General features: G+C 35.3%; 1 protein-coding gene across 1 annotated transcript; it reads right to left on the bottom strand.

Annotated features, from left to right (window-relative positions):
• Window positions 1-661: 661 nt before the first annotated feature.
• ATXN7L3B (ataxin 7 like 3B) lies at window positions 662-4,178 on the bottom strand. The gene has a single exon (XM_069491865.1). It carries the CDS (start codon window positions 3,923-3,925, stop codon window positions 3,632-3,634), a length of 294 nt encoding a protein of 97 aa, XP_069347966.1. The 5' UTR covers window positions 3,926-4,178; the 3' UTR covers window positions 662-3,631.
• Window positions 4,179-18,203: the final 14,025 nt, after the last annotated feature.

Genomic DNA, 18,203 nt, shown 5'->3' with positions numbered 1-18,203 from the left:
AAACACTTCACACAGGTCCTAATATAGAAGGCAAAGTTACTAATTTTTGCTTGACATTCAGGATTATTAAGTATGACTTTTGGGGAAGTGCTCAAACTCCGGATTAGGAATTGAAAGACATACAAAACCTCAGAAGTACTGTTAAAAACAAAATGAAAGACTTAAAAATATTGGGGTAAAATTTTTTTAAAAAGTATTAAGAAAGAAATTACCTTTAGAAAGGCAGAATCATTTTCTGCCATGTATCATTTGCTTTTTCAGAGCAAGGATATTAGCTTAAAATGATGGTAAAATGTATATAGTAAGGCACATTGAGTTCCATTCAAAATGGATTATCTTTCACCATAGGCTTTTAGTGATAGAATTGGGATCACTTGTTCACTCATACAGCAAAGGGAGAATTCTGTATAGTTTGGTTCTTTCACTGGATGCTGCATAAAGCTAAATTCGCAGGACTAGATTGAGAAACAAGGCTAGGCAGAGTCCCTCTATTTTGATAAAACTCCCATTTAGGAGAAAGTACTAAGGCTCAACAGTAATTTAACATTTATTTTACTATGTCAATGTCTATGCCTGAAAAACATATGCAAGTTTAAAAGATGAACAGAGTCCAAATAAAGTCATTTTTTAAAATTTTGTTTATTATTGTTTACCATTGGGGAGATGCAGTTTATTTACACCAGCAGCCATAGGGGCAAGGGGAATACACAGTTAGTCAGCTATCTGTATAGAATGGACTACTTATGCAAAAATAAGAATCTCCAAAACAAAGGACAGTGGTGAGCTTCACTACCCTCCCCCAATGATCCCAGCATGCGATAATGCTAGGCAGTGGTCCCTGGGCATGCGGTGGTAGAAACTAATATATGGAAGAAAAAGCCACAAACCACAGAAATTGTAAAGAACCCCTTTCCCCCATAACACACACACACACTCAGATACATAATAGGATTACAGGGTGATCAATACACTTAATCAAGGAGAGAAGGATAGGAATTCTGCTGTTAGAGGGAAGGTAGGTAGGGAAAAGGAGAGTTCCTAACCACTGTCAACTATATGGTAGGGAGTATTTTCTCCTCCAAAAGGAGTCTGTTTCCTCCGGGCATCTGTTAGACCAAGCCCACCTTATACCCATCCAGGGTAGCAGCTATTGCCCTTTTGGTAGAAAGGCGGTGGAAAATAAAGCCAAAAAGGAGGTACTGTGAACCATTACTCAAAACTACTTCCCATTTCTTCCTCCTCTAGTCAGGAGAAAAGGCCAGAAAGAACACAGTAATATCATGGTCTGAGATCTGAGTTCTCTATCAGAAGCAAGAGTGATTGGACCATGGCCTTTCTCCCTTACCTTCATCCTGCTTCCAAGACACTGTTTGGAAATAGGCCAGAGTCTCATTTAGACCCTCCTTTCCCTCTGCATCCTCTTAGGAGATGTCTAACAAAAAGGGCAAAGATAAATCAAAATTATTTTAGCTCCTGCCAAACTTTGCTTTTTCAAAAGTTATCACAATTCTTAGATTAGAGATCAATCTGTAACTAGGCCCCAATTCTGATCAAGACTCTATGGGAAGAAGGTAGGAATAATCTCAAAGCCCAATCTCTATTTCTTTAACCCTCTAAAGTATGTAACCCAAAACAGTCCGCACAGTACACAGTCCCTTCTGGGATAAGGAAGGATACATGCACAGCAAGGGTTAGAGAATGGATAAGGACCAACTCCATCCCTGTGTGTGTCCATCAGCCTTTACTGCTCTCTGCTTAGGTCCTAAGAGGCAGTATCCAGCAAAGGCAAGAAGATAGTTGTTCTCATGAAGTAAGACACAACAGGAGGGCATACTAGCAAGGCAGTCCTATATAAGAGAAATGCTAAGGCATGACACTGCCTTTTAAATACAAAAAATTAAGTTCTCTTCCAATTCCAACCCCAACAGAGAAAGCTGTAAGATTTTCTTCTGGGTCTTCCACAAAAACAGAAAAACAAAAATCTTAAAGGTCAAGGGAAAGGAAACTGGGCAGGTTTTAGAAGCAGTAGCATTAAGAGAGATGAATTGAAACTGGTAAATGTGAAAGCTGGAGCGGCAAGCAGCACCTGGGGTCATGAGCTGCACCAGATAGGCAGTGGAGCAAGGGACAGGAGGAACATGGAAGCAAGCCAGACACATGAGGCCAGGACCCTTATTGGAGCACAGAATGAGGTAAGAAAACATTTCAAATAAAGCAGCACCGGTTCTTGCTCATCTTGGGGCCACCACCCTTTACACTTCATAAACCTTGCTCAAGGAGTAAAGTGGAGAGTAGTTTTGATATGTGGCTCTTATTTCCCATCCTCCCCTATCCCATTTCCTGAAGCCAGGGAATTCTGGAGGTCTTTCCTGACTTCCAACAACAAAAAGACACTTCTTGTCAAAAAGATCCAAGGGGACTGAGTGGAAAGGACTGCCTCTCGTGAGGAGCAGAGAAGGCGGTGACAGTTTGGATGTTCACTATAGCCAAGTTCTAACTGCCCAACCGAAGGAACAGGGGCATTCAACAAGATTCTAAACACAGTCAGATGAGAGATGACCCAGTTCTGCTCCTTGGCTCCTAACACTAACCCATTCACATTATCAAGGGCAGCTCTGGGCTCAGATTTTAAGCCACAGCCACCTGCACAGCCATGATGCTCTTCGATAGTTCAGTCCTGCCCTGGGGTGGGAGGCAGGCAGTAACCTGGCATGATGGCCAAGTCACACCCACGGACTAGCTAGGTAACCAGTAACTCAGAGTAGGAAATGAGTGCCCCACCAAACACATGTCCACAGCATACTACATCCAGATATGAATCTTGCAAGTTTGAGAGATCGTGCATAGTTGCAGAGGTCCCTGCTACCTCTCTAGGGGATCATAACTGAATCCTCAGACTGTCTGGACAACTAAGTTGTCCATTTGCCAAGCCTATGCCACCAGGCAAGCAAGAAAGACGGCTCTGCTAAGCCCAAGGCTAGGTCTTGTCCCCAAGTCGGTTGAAATCATTGTAAATGCAGGACCTTTGGGAAACAGGTGGTTTTGACCTTTTCTTCTTGTCGGAGTCAAGGCCACAGAACACTCCTAACAAATTTGATTGGGAATTCTTATTCTTGGTTTTCCCAAGTTGAAATTGTTAGTATCCAGATCGCACACCTTTATTTCAGAGAAACCCAAAGCAAAGGCTTACAGATCAGAGGAGCAGTCCCACTGAAGGCCACTGACAATGGCCTGACCAACAGTAATGTCCAAACTGTCCAGAAGGCCCTTGATATCAGGCAGACAGAAAGGCTGAGGAATCAAAGGGTTTTATATGCTGGGCACACAACTGCTCACCTGTGCACTGGGGGGCACTATAGGATCTTGCGCACATCCTGGTGTGTTTAGAGATCAATACGCAGACTGTGTGGCTCCTCCTGCCCAGGGTTTCAGATCTGACCCCAGGAAATACACTTAAAAAAGGATCTGAATTCCTAAATTCTCCACCACTTTGGGTTTTAAAATGCTAGGATCTTCAAGGGGAATTAGGACTTTTGTCTTTTTTTTTTTTTTTTTTTTAGCTTACTCTTCCAAACCACAGGACCAGTCTATGTTATTGTCTTGGTCACTCTCAGACTCTCTCGTGTTGCAGCTACTGGAATTCCGGAGGTGAGCGCTGGAGCTCCTGAGCAGGCCCATTCCCAGGTTCTCCAGGAAGGGAGCAAAGCGGGAGGCGGCACGCTCCTTTGTCTTCCACTGGCTGAATGCCAAAATCCTTCACGCTACCAGTGTCTGCGAACTCCAGGTAGAAGTAGCCACACTTGACTGCCCGGTGTACCTCAAAGCAGAATCCCAAACAGGAATCCTCTATCAGGTCTACGTATATCTCCTGAGCGATGGCCTCTAGCTTGTTAGTATCCAGGTTAGCCAACGAAATTTCCTCCATTTTAATTTGTAAGTGATCGTGGAGAGGGCGCTCCTTTTACTCACGGCAGCAACACGTCTGGCTCCGCGGGCCGCGCCTAGGCCTAGGGGCCTCTCAGGGCCGCGTTCTCCGGCGGTGGGGACGGTGACGTCCGCGGTGGCAGAAGCAGCAGCGGCGGCGGCGACTGCTCGGGAATCCCAAGTCCTTCAGTTTGTTTTGGCGTCTCCCGGGTTCTGGGGCCGTGACCTGCGCAAAGACCGCGACTCACCGCCAAACCGTCTCACCGCCTCACCCAGCCGCCCGGGCCTCTTCCGCTCGCTGGTCGGGCCTAGCCCCGCCTCCCCGCTTCCGCTCCTCAGCGCGCTTGCGCACTGCTCCGCGCAGACTCGCAGGGCTTCTTACGCGCAACTGCCTAGAGTGCGTTTGAATTTATGAAAACGAATGGGATGATCTAAACTGGGTCTCGCTTTCATTACCTCTGACTGTGAAACGATTGCAAGGGTGGTTTTTTATGTTATTTTATTTGTGGATTTAAACATTCGTTAATGAATTGAGCAACCATGCTTAATTTGTTTCCTCTGGGAAAGTTAAAAATAATAAATACGTGCACTGTTGTGGTATGATCCGAAATATCAATTTTAGGAACAGTTCTCTGGATACGTTTGAAAATTTGACTTATGTGATTGACTTGTGATCCTTTATACTACTGCCGCAGTTGTCATTTAAATCCACTAGATGGTGCAAGGAAACAAATTACAGTTTAAGTCTTTTTGAATGAAAAAACTAGAAACTAGGCACTAGAACCATAATTCATATATATTGATCAAATAAACCTAAGTCATTTATCTCACTTATAAGATCACCAAATTAGTGTGACTGTAGAGGGATGATAATATGCATCTCTAAAAGAGTTTGAAGAGACAATTATGTGTATGTTCTGTTTTGAAGAGGGAGAAAATCAGAAATATGTTAAATATACTGAGAGATAAAGCTTTTTCTAAAGTTATGTGCATGAATTGTGAAAATGGGAGCCAGCCTACCTGGCTTTAAATCCTGGAGCTAATCCTTACTTCATGGTTAAGATTAAACTAGAGTTTAAAAAAATATCTTGTGGCAGTGCCTTACAATAAGCAACGGTTCAGTGTGTTGGCTATTTTTAATCATATTAGTTATGAAATTGAGTATGAGAAAAATCACTGTAGTATTTCCTTTATATTTTGCTCATTTTTGTCCCCACCACCACTGTGAATAGAGCAACATCTGTTATCTTTATAATTTATCAATAAATAACTATAACTAAAGAAAGAAAAAAAATTTTAAAGTATTTATTGGTATCTGTATGATTCTATACTTTGCTTTTCAGATTAATTGAGAGACATGTATCTTTCCAAACAGATACAAATAAACATTTTCTAATGTATATGGTCATCGAACACCTACTTTTAGAATTAATTCTTAATATCTCATTCTATATTTTCAAGAGTAGAGGATTAAGTTAAACCTATTTGGTTTGTCAGTAGCCAGACTTGTATCCATCCAAATTTTTCTGATTTCATATTTTACCATTTTAAATATCACAAATTGGAAAATATGGAGCCTTTTAAAAGCCTAGACTATTTAAGATTCATGTTCTATAATATTTCTTTTAAATCTAGGGCAGAATTGTTTTTTTGCCATTGTAGTCTTTGTATAATTTATATGTTCTCCATTCAAAAATTGGCATCATTTTAATATAAGTTGGAATGTCCACATAGTCTTAGGCTAGGTAATAAAACATAATAATTAAGTGCATAAGTTCTTCAGTCAGACTGCCTCCTACCAGTTATCGTCTTTGTGAACTTGGCCTATCTACTTTTGTAAATCCCAGTTTTTTCACTATAAAATGTCGATAATGGTTCTCATCACATAGATTTGTTGTGAGTTATAAACATGACAATAGATATAAGAGTCTTCACATAGTGCCTGACAAATACAGTAGTATATAAAATTGTATTGTATACCTACTACTGTGACATGTCTGGTTAGGTGAGAAAATGGAGATATAAATGTAATGGTTTCCATTCACTCCTCCCCTATGCCTTCTCCAAATTTAATTTAAAGCAATGCTTCTCAAACCATGCATATGAATTACTCAGAAATCCTTTTAAAATGTAGGTTATGATTTTGTAGGTCTTTGGGTGGGACCTGGTTTTCAATTTCTGACATACTTTGATGTGTGCTGCTGACTATACTTTAAGTAACAAGAAATTAAAAGGGCTTGACAGTGGACAATTGCTCTTCATAGCAATTGGCTCCCATGTGCTTTGTTCTTGCCAAATTATCATAAGAGTTTTTGCATACTTGATTTTGACAAGAGAATATAAAAAATTGCCTCTTAAATCTTCCTTGTATTGTGAGAATTGGAGCCCAGATTCTCAATTTATGTAATTAAGAGGCATCTTCAATTAAATTGCTTCAAAATATGTACATATAGACTCTCAGGTTAATTGAAATTCAAATACAGGATCATGGCTCAGTTTAGATTTCCTGTCATTGTTTTATTACATTTATTCTTAGAAAAGGAACACTATCATGACATCAAAAATGTGTACATTTTCATTGTGCATTTCATTGTCACCTTGTCACCTCTCTTGTATCACTTAACTAGATTGCTTTACTTTGTAGTGAAATATAAGAAACTATATTAACTCAATAATATACAACATAAGAAAAGTTAGAAAAAATTCCTTAGTTCTCTTGCAATTAATAGGGTTGATGGTATTATTTAAGCCTTTGGTATAAAAATAAAATTAAAAATAGAAATTTTCCATTACTTAAATCATTTTCTCAAGACAAAGCAGGTGCATGGATTAGTTCTTCATAAATGAGTGGTCTTCAAAATTATGGCTTTAAATATTTAGTGCACAAATTAAGGCAAAGTAGAAGGAATGTATTGTGAAATTTTAATTGTCTTTAATTATTGTCTTTCCATTGAATAATTGTAATATATGCGTTGAAAGAATCCGATCTTTCAAAGAGGAGCGCATATTAAATTGTTATTTAAGGGGTTTCGTTAAAGATTGAAAATCCATAAAATGTGTATTTTTAAGAGTCACACTTGTTTGCGTTCACGTAAAATAGAATGAGACAGCAGAATGCATCAGGGATAGATCTGGGAGTGGAGTCAGAAGACCTGAGTTGCTGTGATATTTCTGCCACTAACTTACCAAATGACATTGAGTTAGAAGGTGAATTCACTTTTGTAAAAAACAGACAGACAGATTCATGTTTTCTAGATGTTTCTTTCAAAACTAAATTTCTATGAATTGAAGAAACTAAGGAAACAGTTTCCACCCAGCTAAAGGTTGAGTAAATATTTTTTGTATTGGTTCATGAAGCTCGAGTGTTAGGTCCTAAACTGGGTGTCTAAGGGTTTCTTACCACATACTAATCTGCTTTGCTCCCTAGGGCATCTTGAAGCATCCACGCATTTTTGGGTTAAGACAATTGTTCAGCTACTGAATACCAGCTGTGTGTTGTAATTAACTGTCCTAATATCCAATGATGTTGCTTGTGAGTGGTCATTTTTAGTTAAAAAATTTAATTTATCGAGGGATTTTGACTCTTACGAATTCCATTTTTATTTAGAGAAGTCATTAAAGCTTTACATTTTTTCTTTTTACTTACCTAGCTATTTCAAGATAAATGACTAGTAAATCAGAGAGAGGAGGAACATTTTGCCATGTTGTCTTCTCTTATAAACAGTACTTTCATCAGACTATGATTTATCTCAGAAATAAGCTATAGCATCTTATGCCTTTTGTCAATGATCTGATAAAAGAAATATATGTGTATCAGAACTCTGTAAATACTGGCATGTCCTCCCAGCCATGGCTAGCTAGCTTGAAGTTTCAAATTCATCCTCTGCTGAAACCCATTTTTTAGAATTTGCATTTAAAAATGGATTATTATGGCTTGAATGAGATTCAGAGGGGCCAAAATTTGATATTAAATTAGGGTGTCATGCTAAAATTGCAATGTCTAAAATAAATTTATGATTTCAACCTTCCCTTCTAAACTATGAAACCAAGAAAATTTATTGAATTTTGGTATTTATGACAACTGTGGATTATAATCTACCAAAAGGAAATTTTTATAAAATTACTATTTTAGATTAGTATCATATTCTACTTCCTAACTATAGGTAGTTTAGAATTACTCTATCTTTCCTTTTGGTAGATTATAATCCACAGTTGTCATAAATACCAAAATTCAATAAATTTTCTTGGTTTCATAGTTTAGAAGGGAAGGTTGAAATCATAAATTTATTTTAGACATTGCAATTTTAGCATGACATCCTAATTTAATATTATAATTTGCATAATAAAATACTTTTAAAAGATGATCTTTCAATGTATCAATTATCCAGAACCACTTTGATCTACAAAAGAGCTTTAAAAGATCTCCGTAATAATTTCCACATATTTGTATGAACAAAGAGTACAGATTCTCCTTGACTTATGATGGGCTTATTTCCCAGTAAACCTATCATAAATTGAAAATATCATAAAATAAAAATGCATTTTATACACATAACCTACTAAATATCATAGCTTAGCCTAGCTAGCCTACCTTAAACATGTTCAGAATAATTGCATGAGACTTCAGTTAGGCAAAACCATCCAACTCAAAGTCTATTTTATAGTAAAATGTTGAATATCTCATGTATTTTATTGAACAACCTTCTGAACATGAAAAAGAGAATGGTTGTATGGGTATTCAAAGTACCATTTCTATTGAATGCTTACCACTTTCGCACTACCATAAACTCGAAAAATCATTAAGTTGAACCATTGTAAATTGGGAACCATCTGTTTTTAAAAATATATATTTTTAAAGGATTTATGATACTGCCCGTGAAAGTTATAAGCTAGTTCTTAAACAAAAATAGAAAAATAACTATGTGGGAAAGTCTGCATGGTAATGTATTTGTTTACCTTTTATGTGGTTATAGGATGGGCCCAGAAATATGTAAATTTGAATACAGTAAGTAATTTATGATTAGGCAATATTAATGTGGTAACAATTAGCAGAGATTTCTAGAAACCCTTATCTTAAAGGAATTTCAAACTTATAGAAAATTGCAACGATACTATGAATAATTTCTATATACTTACATTTCACTCAGATTTACTCATTAATATTTTGCCAATTTTTCTTTATCCCTTTCTATTTCTCTCCCCAAGATTTCCTCCTTATCACAAACAAATTTGAACTAATATTTTTCCTGATCTATTTGCTAGTAAATTGCAGACCTAATGCTCTATTATACCTAAATATCTCAGTATGCATATGCGTTAAGAATAAGGCATTCATTAAATCACCACAATACAATTATTACATTTGGGAATTTGACTGGTTCAGGTATTGAATAATACTATCTCTAATTCAGAATCCATATTCAGATGTTGCCAATTGTCCTAATAATGTCTTATGTAGAATGTACCAGTGATTGAAGTTAGAATATATAGCTTATGTATTTTTTGCTTATCCACAAGGTTTTAAAATACATAAAGTGATGCTCTACACAATGTGCTCTTTAATTTTTCATGCTAGAGATTCAAAAGGAGCATCTTGCAAATGAATAAACCATCCATTCCACAATAAGATCATAAACTTAATTTACAAACATATCTTGAGAGAGTTTTAAGAGTGAGATCTTCACATAGAATTTCTTGCTGCCCCAAAATAATATCACTTTTGCAACATTTTTGCCAAATGAGTTTTTTATTGTTTGGTACAAAATTAAGTTTCTTTCTCTCTTTCTTTTTCCATAATTCTTTGCCTTCAAGTTATAAAGGAGGATTCATGCAATTAATTGAACATACTTTTTTTTTCTAATTTGACTAATGTCCATTAGGTTTGTTTTTGTTTTTCTTCTCCCATCAAGAGCTGTCTCATATTTTCTTAAGTCAAGCTGTTAAACTGGTGGGTGGGATGCTTTTACTTCTTGTGTTCCACAGACAGGCATCTGGCAAATGCCACCAAGTGAGAGATTAATTTTCTTGCAAAAACCTTTGTACATGTAAAATTAAGAGCAAATTTAGGTACTAACATGAGAGTGTCTCAGAATCTCTCATAGATTAATGACATAAACTTTTTATTAAAGCAACACTGGTATCTCTTTTGGGACTTAAATCTCACCTCATTTTGTCTCTTCTCTTCCTTCATTTGTGCTGACCTTGCTCATTGCTTTTCAATTATCAAACGAATTCCAGAACCTTGATTTGTCCCCATTCTCATGGATTATTAGTTGCATTCTAGCCTCACTTATTCTATACTTTCCTAAAACATTCTTCTTAATATTACCCTATCCCTACCAATTTTCGATCTTTATTAATATTAGCATCTACTTTTGCTGCTCATTTTCTTGGCCAGCCCCGACTATTAAAAATTTATTTTAGTCAACTGTGAGTTAACCCCTAACACAATTCTCAGGTAGTTTGCTTTCATTTCCTGTCTGAGTGGTTCTCAGTAGCTTCAGGTGCCATGGCCCTGGATTTTATGGGAAAGATACAAACATAGATGAATGTACCACCATTGGCACTTAGCACAATGCCATGTACATAGGAGATATTTAATACTTGATGTACCATCAGGGTTTATTGCACCAAAATTTAGATTTGAATTCCTCTTTTAGTATTTCCAACTATTATTAAAAGTGATATTTCATAAACTTTTAAGACTCAAAGAATAAAGTGCAAATTTAATTATGTTAAAATAGAATAGAACATTCTATTTTACGAATCCATTACATATGTCTCTAAATCTAATCAACATTATGGAATCTTAATGATCTTATTTTTTTCTATGTCTTGAAACATTTTGCCATTCCATCATCATAGGAACTGTGTCATCATTAATCATCAATTATTCCTAGTTTTGTTTTAAAAGACAAAAGAAAATAGGAGAATGATGGAATCTTCCCAATTCACAGAAGTGTGTGGACTGAGGGCTGAATTCACTTATACTTATTAAACTCTTATTAGTTTCTCTTATTTCATTATAATATAAAATGAGATGATTTTATACCATAGTATTTAATTTATGGAATGTAAAAGAGAAGAATAAACATCATTCAAGGACTTTATCTCCTCTTCTTGGAAAGGGGTTAGTATGCTTTTGGTTGTATGCAGGATACGTGAGTCATGCTAGGGGGAATTTTGACCTTATTATCTTTATTTGGAGATTAAGTATGGTTTAAAGAGATGTGTATAGGTGTTAAATTGACAAGGAGGGGATTTGTTATTAATTTTATTTGTCAACTTAACTGGGCCATAGGATGTCCAGATGTTTAATGAAACATTATTCTGGATATATTTCTGTGAGAATGTTTCTGGATGAGATTAAATTTGAATCAGTAAACTGAGTAAAGCAGTTGTCCTTTTCAATGTGTGCGGGCCTCATCTAATCCCTTGAAGGCCGCAATACAATAAAAGGCTGAGTTAGAAAGAATTCTCTGTCTAGTATTCTATGCTGTACCTTGTTAACATACGTAGGATTTACAAGGGCAAGTATCTTGGTGATATAAATATAACAACCAGCACATAAAAAAAACTGCCTTGTTATTTTCTTAAAACTCCTAAGAAAAAATCATCAAAGAAACAGAAGTAGGCATACTATAATCTAACTGTGGAAGCATCTACTTAAATTAAAAATAAAGGGAAAGGCAGGCACACAAAGAAAAAACTATAAAACAAACAAACAAAAAATAACTCCAGGAACCTGATATTTGATCTAGAGAAGGATGGTAACAGCATCTATGTTTAACTGAAAGAGAATTTCATTACACTGAACTGTTTCAAGAGCACATCCAATTATATGTTGTGTAAAGAAAGCTCTTTATAAAGCCAATTTATATACAAATGCTTGAGATATTTTGTGTGTTGCACATAGGCTCACCTTATAGAGGAAAAAAAAGACAACATAAAATGCAGAAATATTATTCTAATTTCAAAAAACTATGAATTGAAGCCACTAATTCTACCTTGCCTAAGTGTATTTCTTCTGTTGTGTTTCTTCTTTTTTATCTATCATTAATATTTAACCCTTAATATATCAAGAAAATCATCACTATTATTTGCCATCTGGGTCCAAAGGAGACTTTTACAAATAATTTTGTCTTTTAATAAATAATTCATAGAAGTAACAATAAAGGCATAGTGGAAAAAAACAATAATGGAAATTTTAAAATAAATTTAGCCATTAATCATTGCAAACCTTTTTATAACAAGTAAATGTTGGCATACAAACATTATAATGTATTATTACAATACATCTCCTTTTAGCACAACAGTGAAGTGCAGGTTCTTACTGCACAACGTTGCCTAATGAAGTCTTTTCTATTTAATGATTAACTGGATGAAATTATCATATTCTCTGTTGTCCTTGTTAAGAGAAGCAAAGAAAAATCAAAGACTTCTTTTCTTACACCTTAAACAATAAAGGCAATATTTTGGTTTGTGTCACCCTATACATTTTGACACTTGGTGGTGGGGAGAGACAGGTTAATGGTTTCAAGCTTAAATTTGGCACTTTGCAAACTGCCAAACATTTTCTCATTTTTATTTACTTTTCCCTGCACAAAGTTCATTATAATTATATAGAAGTTTTACTATATAATGTAAATTTTTCCTTGGGGGCATCACCATAGAAGAATATAAGAAAAAACTTAAAGATAGGAGAGATCTTATTAGTTTCTGATTCGATGCCAAAAGCTAGCTTATGTTAAAGTCTCAAAAGAATAAATTTCTTACATCTCTGATTGTAATCATTTCTAACTTTTTTCATCTTCATTTTTATTATGGAAGCATAATATGTCAGTTAAATCCTCTGAAGCTAGAGCCTGGGCCAGATACTATTTGTATGACCCTAGGCAATATTAGTAACAACTTGGACTCAGTTACATCATCTGTAAAATGGACATTAAAATAGCACTTTCCTCACAAGGCTATTGTGAAGTAAAATAACATGTAAATTATTTAAAAGATGTTGAGCATTAAGTATTTAGTAAAAATAACATGCTTTTATTTCTTATATTGATGTGGAAGGAATATTAGCCTTTGAATCCAAATGATCCTAGTTTTCAATCACCATTTCTGTATTCAGTAACTATTGAGGTTTGTGTATGTTTGGAACTAGAGATATAATAATAAAGGAGCCCAGTCCCTCTTTTGAAGAGCTACTTAGTGGAGATAGAGGGATAAACATAAACACTTGCATTTAAAGATTATGAAAGCTATAATAAAGTATGCATATGAATTCAGTAGGCACACCCAAAATGGAGTGGACAGTTCTAAATGCAGAGAAGGAAAATATTCTTGGGAACAAGAACCTTTATTTAGGATTTGGAAGAGGAATACTGCTTGTCAGAAAATACAGGTGGAGTGACAGATATTTTAGATGTATAGAAGAGCATGATTAGGAGTATGGAGGTATGAAATAACATACCATGCTCATTATCTATAAATTATTCCATAAGGCTAGAGTGGAGGAAAAAGTGTTCAGAGGCTGGGAGTGGGATGAAGGAAAGGCTGGAAAAAAAGACTTGTGGTCATTGAAATACTTTTACAGATTTTACATTAGAAATATTATTTGCCATCAATGTGTAGCACAAAATGCAATGTTATGAAACCATGAGCAAAAGAGCAATCCATGGGCTGTTATCATAGGTGAGAGATGATAAATTCATGAACTAACACAACGGCATTGAAGATGAAGCAAAAGGAATGATTATGGTATACAGAGAGAGTCAAGTTATACAAGTTGTTTGGGTCACAATAAAAAACCTCACAGAATTAAAGAGAAAATGAAATGAGATAAATAACTTAAATAAAATTGCTTTATAAGAAATAAAACTCATTATGATTTTCAGTTTTTATCCACTTTTAAAGATATTTAATCAGAGTCTTTAATGTCATGATTAATACAGTACGTTGTCCTACAAAATGTAATAGTTTTCTGCTCTTAAAGTTAAAAAATTTAAGTTTTTAAAGTGTGTTTGTTAATACAACCTTTAAATCTGTCTGGAGATTGTCCTATAATCCTAGTATTTGGGAGTAACATATGCCACAGTGATATCCTTTCATAGAATTCAAATTTTGTGTTGTCACATCGGGTCAGATTGGCCAAACTTTAAATTTTTACCAGAAGATATGCTGTGCACACACACACACACACAGTTGGGGCAAACATGTAATTCTTGAGGAAGTAAAGTTGCAAATAGATTTTATAGTGTTTTGGCTATATTAAAAAAAACATAGGTTTAATTATATAATTAATAATGAATAAAATTGAAGATGTAATTCAAAATATAATTACGTGGTATACATTTTTGAATTGAGGCTCAACTTGTCTTCATATGCACAGGTGACTATGAAATAGAAAATTAAATTTTAAGTGATAATCATTCTTTTCACAGAGCCAATTAAGGTCTTTGGTGACCAAAGTCCTATAAACCTTGATAAAAAATTGCCCTACTCGCACCCTAGGTCTTTCACTCATTTATTGTTGGAGGAATCCAGCCATGCCTGGCATGAGTTTAAAAGCATTCAGAGATCTCGTTTACTCATATTCCACGTTTTGAGGCCGTTTATCCATTGACATTAGGTCTGCCACATCTGTTCATGCATTTAAATGAAAGTTAAAGAACTTCCTTTTTGATCAAGTTTTAGTGTTTTCATAATTTATATGCACCACACTATTCTAGAAGTGTTTGTTGAGAGCAATTTTCTCTGTTTTATCTGTCATTGGTATTTTTATGCCTTTTATTTCTCAGCCTTTAAGATGTGAAGGGAATAAAAACAGCTTTCTAAATAAAGATTGATTGTTTGGTAACAGTTCCCCAATAAGCCAGTCTTCATATGAGACTAAAAAAATACTATATATGTTGGTTTAAATGATAAAATGGCACATATCTTAATTTATTGGGGTACAGAAAAAGCAATATCCTCATATACATGTTAAAGTTAAATTGAGAATTTTTCTGAGAAAAAGTATTTTGACAAATGCCTTCTTCAAATGGCTAAAAATGTCTGTGTACAATGTTCTTTTAATATGGGCATTTTTTTCTCATAGAGTTTGATTCTCTCCTTCTGAGAATAATGTCTCTTGTTGAGATTGAATGAAGTCATTCTTAATCATGTCCACAAGTCAAAAGTTTCTCTTAATTAAATTTCCTTTCTTGTCTTAATCTCTAACAACTTCTCTGATAGCCTTTTCAGTCTATTGGGAGAAAGTGTAATGTTTAGAAGGAAAGCTACTGGCCTCTTCTATACAAACAGGTTTGTTGGATTTATATTCACATTACCTCATTAAAAAATATGATGTGCACCAAAGGAGCTGAATTTTTCTATTGCTCCTTAATGTAGAAGGGAACTTATGTCCATAAAATAATAATGCAAAATATCTTTTAAAATTTGTGATAAAACATGATGCTACTTAGTGAAGCATAAGGAAACACAGAATTAAAATAATGTAAATATAGTGGAAATAGAATTACATTAATTACCATCTGAAGAAATATAATGTGTCCCAGAAATACTGTGAGGAAAAAGCTCCTGCTATTAGATACACAAATATATGTGAGCACGTTATCAAGAATCTCCCTCTCTCCTCTGCCCCACGTGGTCCTTCCTGGACCCCAGATTGTGGAAATGGGGTACAGAGAGCTTTCATTTTGCTTCTGCCAAGCCTCCCAGGGGTTCATAGGTCTAGGTCACAATTCGTACTAGAATTTATTTTTAGATCGAATAGTATCCATTTGTGTTCTCTACCGCAAGTGGCACTGGCTGAGGGCTTCACTTCCTATCGGGCCTCATTTAATACCTCCCTCCGCCTCCAAGACTTACGTATGTAGCTGTGCAAGCTCTGGACCCTAGCTATGGATGGGGAGAATAAGAACTCTCAATGGGACTTCAATGTGAAACAATCTGGGGGATATTCTTAAATTGTCTTGCCTGAAGGTTTCATCAATTCAATTGGGAATAGAGTTAACATGATAAGTCAGAGCTAGAATCCAATGTCAGATTCTCTGTTCAGATGAACAGCTATATATACTCCCCATATACTCCCTGGATGCCCAAATACCTATCTCCTATGTACTTCTGTTGTGTTAGAGGATTTCTATTTATTTTTAGAGATGATTTTCATTTGGGCACTATTTAAATCCATACTATATTCTTAATATTTTTCACCAAGTTCCTTCAATATAATCATCACATGTGGAGGTATAATTAAACACTCTCTAAAGAAAAAAATCCCATTTATACTAGTGTCATTTTATGCAAATTATTTTATGCAAATTCTTATTTAATGAGAAATATAGTAGAGTGAAAGAGAGGGTAATGTAATATTCATAGAAGTACTTGTTCCCTTTGTTTCATAGAAATGTGTCTCTTGAATAGAAATTATACATTATACATTTCAAGGTATATATAGTTAAATGCATCCATAGCTCATATTGTGTTACTCTAAATAAAACTTTCCATAAGTTATTTTTCCATGTTTTCTACATGTATTTCCTTAAATCATTCCAAATTATTTCTGGAATTCATGATTCTATTAAAATGTTAGATTATGACACTCCTCTGGAGAAACTTCCCAGGAGCTTTTTTATTTAGGAGTAAATGCTGGAGTACTTACTTTAGTCTTCCAGACCCTACAGTATCTAGCCCCCCTCTGAACACATCGTTTGCTACTTTCATTCTTACTCTCCTCCAGACAGCCTGTTCTCTGTGAAGCTCTTTGAACACGCCAAACTCACCTTTGACTTAGCGTCTTCTCATTGGCTGTTACCTCTGCCATAACACCCTTCTCTCAGATATTCACACTACTAACATTGGAAGTTTCCTTCCAATTTTTGTTCCAATGTGCTCTCCACAAGAAAGAGTTCTACCTTGACTGCCCTATTTAAAATTGCAGCCTGCTTCCCTCTACCCTCCCACTGACTTGGATTGTCGATGCTGCACATCAGCATATTATCATCCCAGATTGTATCACTAGGTATATTTCATTCTGCTTTTCGGAGACATTTCAATATACTTATTTCACTTAGACCAAAGATAGAGTGCATCTATTGCTAAAACTATGTTCTTCCATCCAACAAATGGTGGATATCTTTCCCGAGTCCCCAGAGTGGGGTAAATCTCAGTGCTCTGATATTATAGTACCCTCTATTTTCTCTTTTTGGGCCCTCCATTAATTGTTCCTTTGATGTCTGCCTAGGAAAGTATAGATTTTCAAATTCATGATTGTCAACAAAATCCAAAATAAGCCTTCTTTTGTCGCTTATAGCTGAATTAAACATTAAACAGATAGCTGAAATAAACATTCCCTATTCCTTTAGCTGTAGAAATCCTAATCTTGTCAATCAAGGTAAATTAGTTTCTTCCAGTTAAAAATAGTGACTTTTAGGATGATTCTGATTCTGATTCTCTTCTATTCCTCTTTCTCTTTTCTCTAAAGGCCATCAATTCCAGGATGGGGTGGGGACGTGACCTTAAGAGGAGAGCACTTGCTTTTTGGGCTATTCTCTGTTCTCATTAATTTCAGCTATGGTGGGGCTTATTCTATCTGTACTACCGTATTGCCAATTACTGCTCCTGTTGCATGTCCATGTTTTTTATTATTTAAACAAACTTTTAATTTTTGAAAAATTTTAGACTTACCGAAAAGTTGCAACTATAATAGAGAGAGTTCCCATATACCCCATACCTAATTCCCCCTAATAACATCTTATGTTAGTATGGGACATTTGTCACAACTAATGAACCACAATTGATACATTATAATATGATCAACTACTCTCTATGTTTGTTTCAGATTTCATTTATTTTTTCCCTAATATCCTTTTTATGATAGAGAATTTTATCTGGGAAAGTTCTTTGCCTGTAATTGTTATGTCTCCTTTGGCTCCTCTGGACTGTGACAGTTTTTTTTGTTTGTTTGTTTGTTTCTTTCTTTCCTTGTTTTTGATGACATTAGAGTTTTGGGGAGTACTAGTCAGATATTTTGTAGAATGTCTCTTAATCAAAGTTTGTCTGATTACTTTCTCATGGTTAGACAGGATTTATGGGTTTTGGAGAAGACCACAGCCACAGCATATCATATAAAAGGTATATGAAATTAGCATGATTTACCATTGATGATGTCAATGTTGATCACTTGTCTAAGGTAATGTTTGCCAGATTTCTCCGCTGTAAACCTGTTGCCTTAGCCTAGGAATAGAGAAAGTAAGACTTTTTTCTTGTTAATAAAGTTA

This window comes from Eulemur rufifrons, chromosome 16, assembly GCF_041146395.1.
Source record: "Eulemur rufifrons isolate Redbay chromosome 16, OSU_ERuf_1, whole genome shotgun sequence".
In the NCBI taxonomy this organism is placed as follows: domain Eukaryota; kingdom Metazoa; phylum Chordata; class Mammalia; order Primates; family Lemuridae; genus Eulemur; species Eulemur rufifrons.
This window is presented reverse-complemented; position numbering and strand designations above follow the sequence as displayed.

What these genes read in the sequence shown, in the direction of transcription:
- ATXN7L3B (XM_069491865.1), bottom strand. Translation starts at nt 3,925, where the DNA reads ATGGAGGAAATTTCGTTGGCTAACCTGGATACTAACAAGCTAGAGGCC.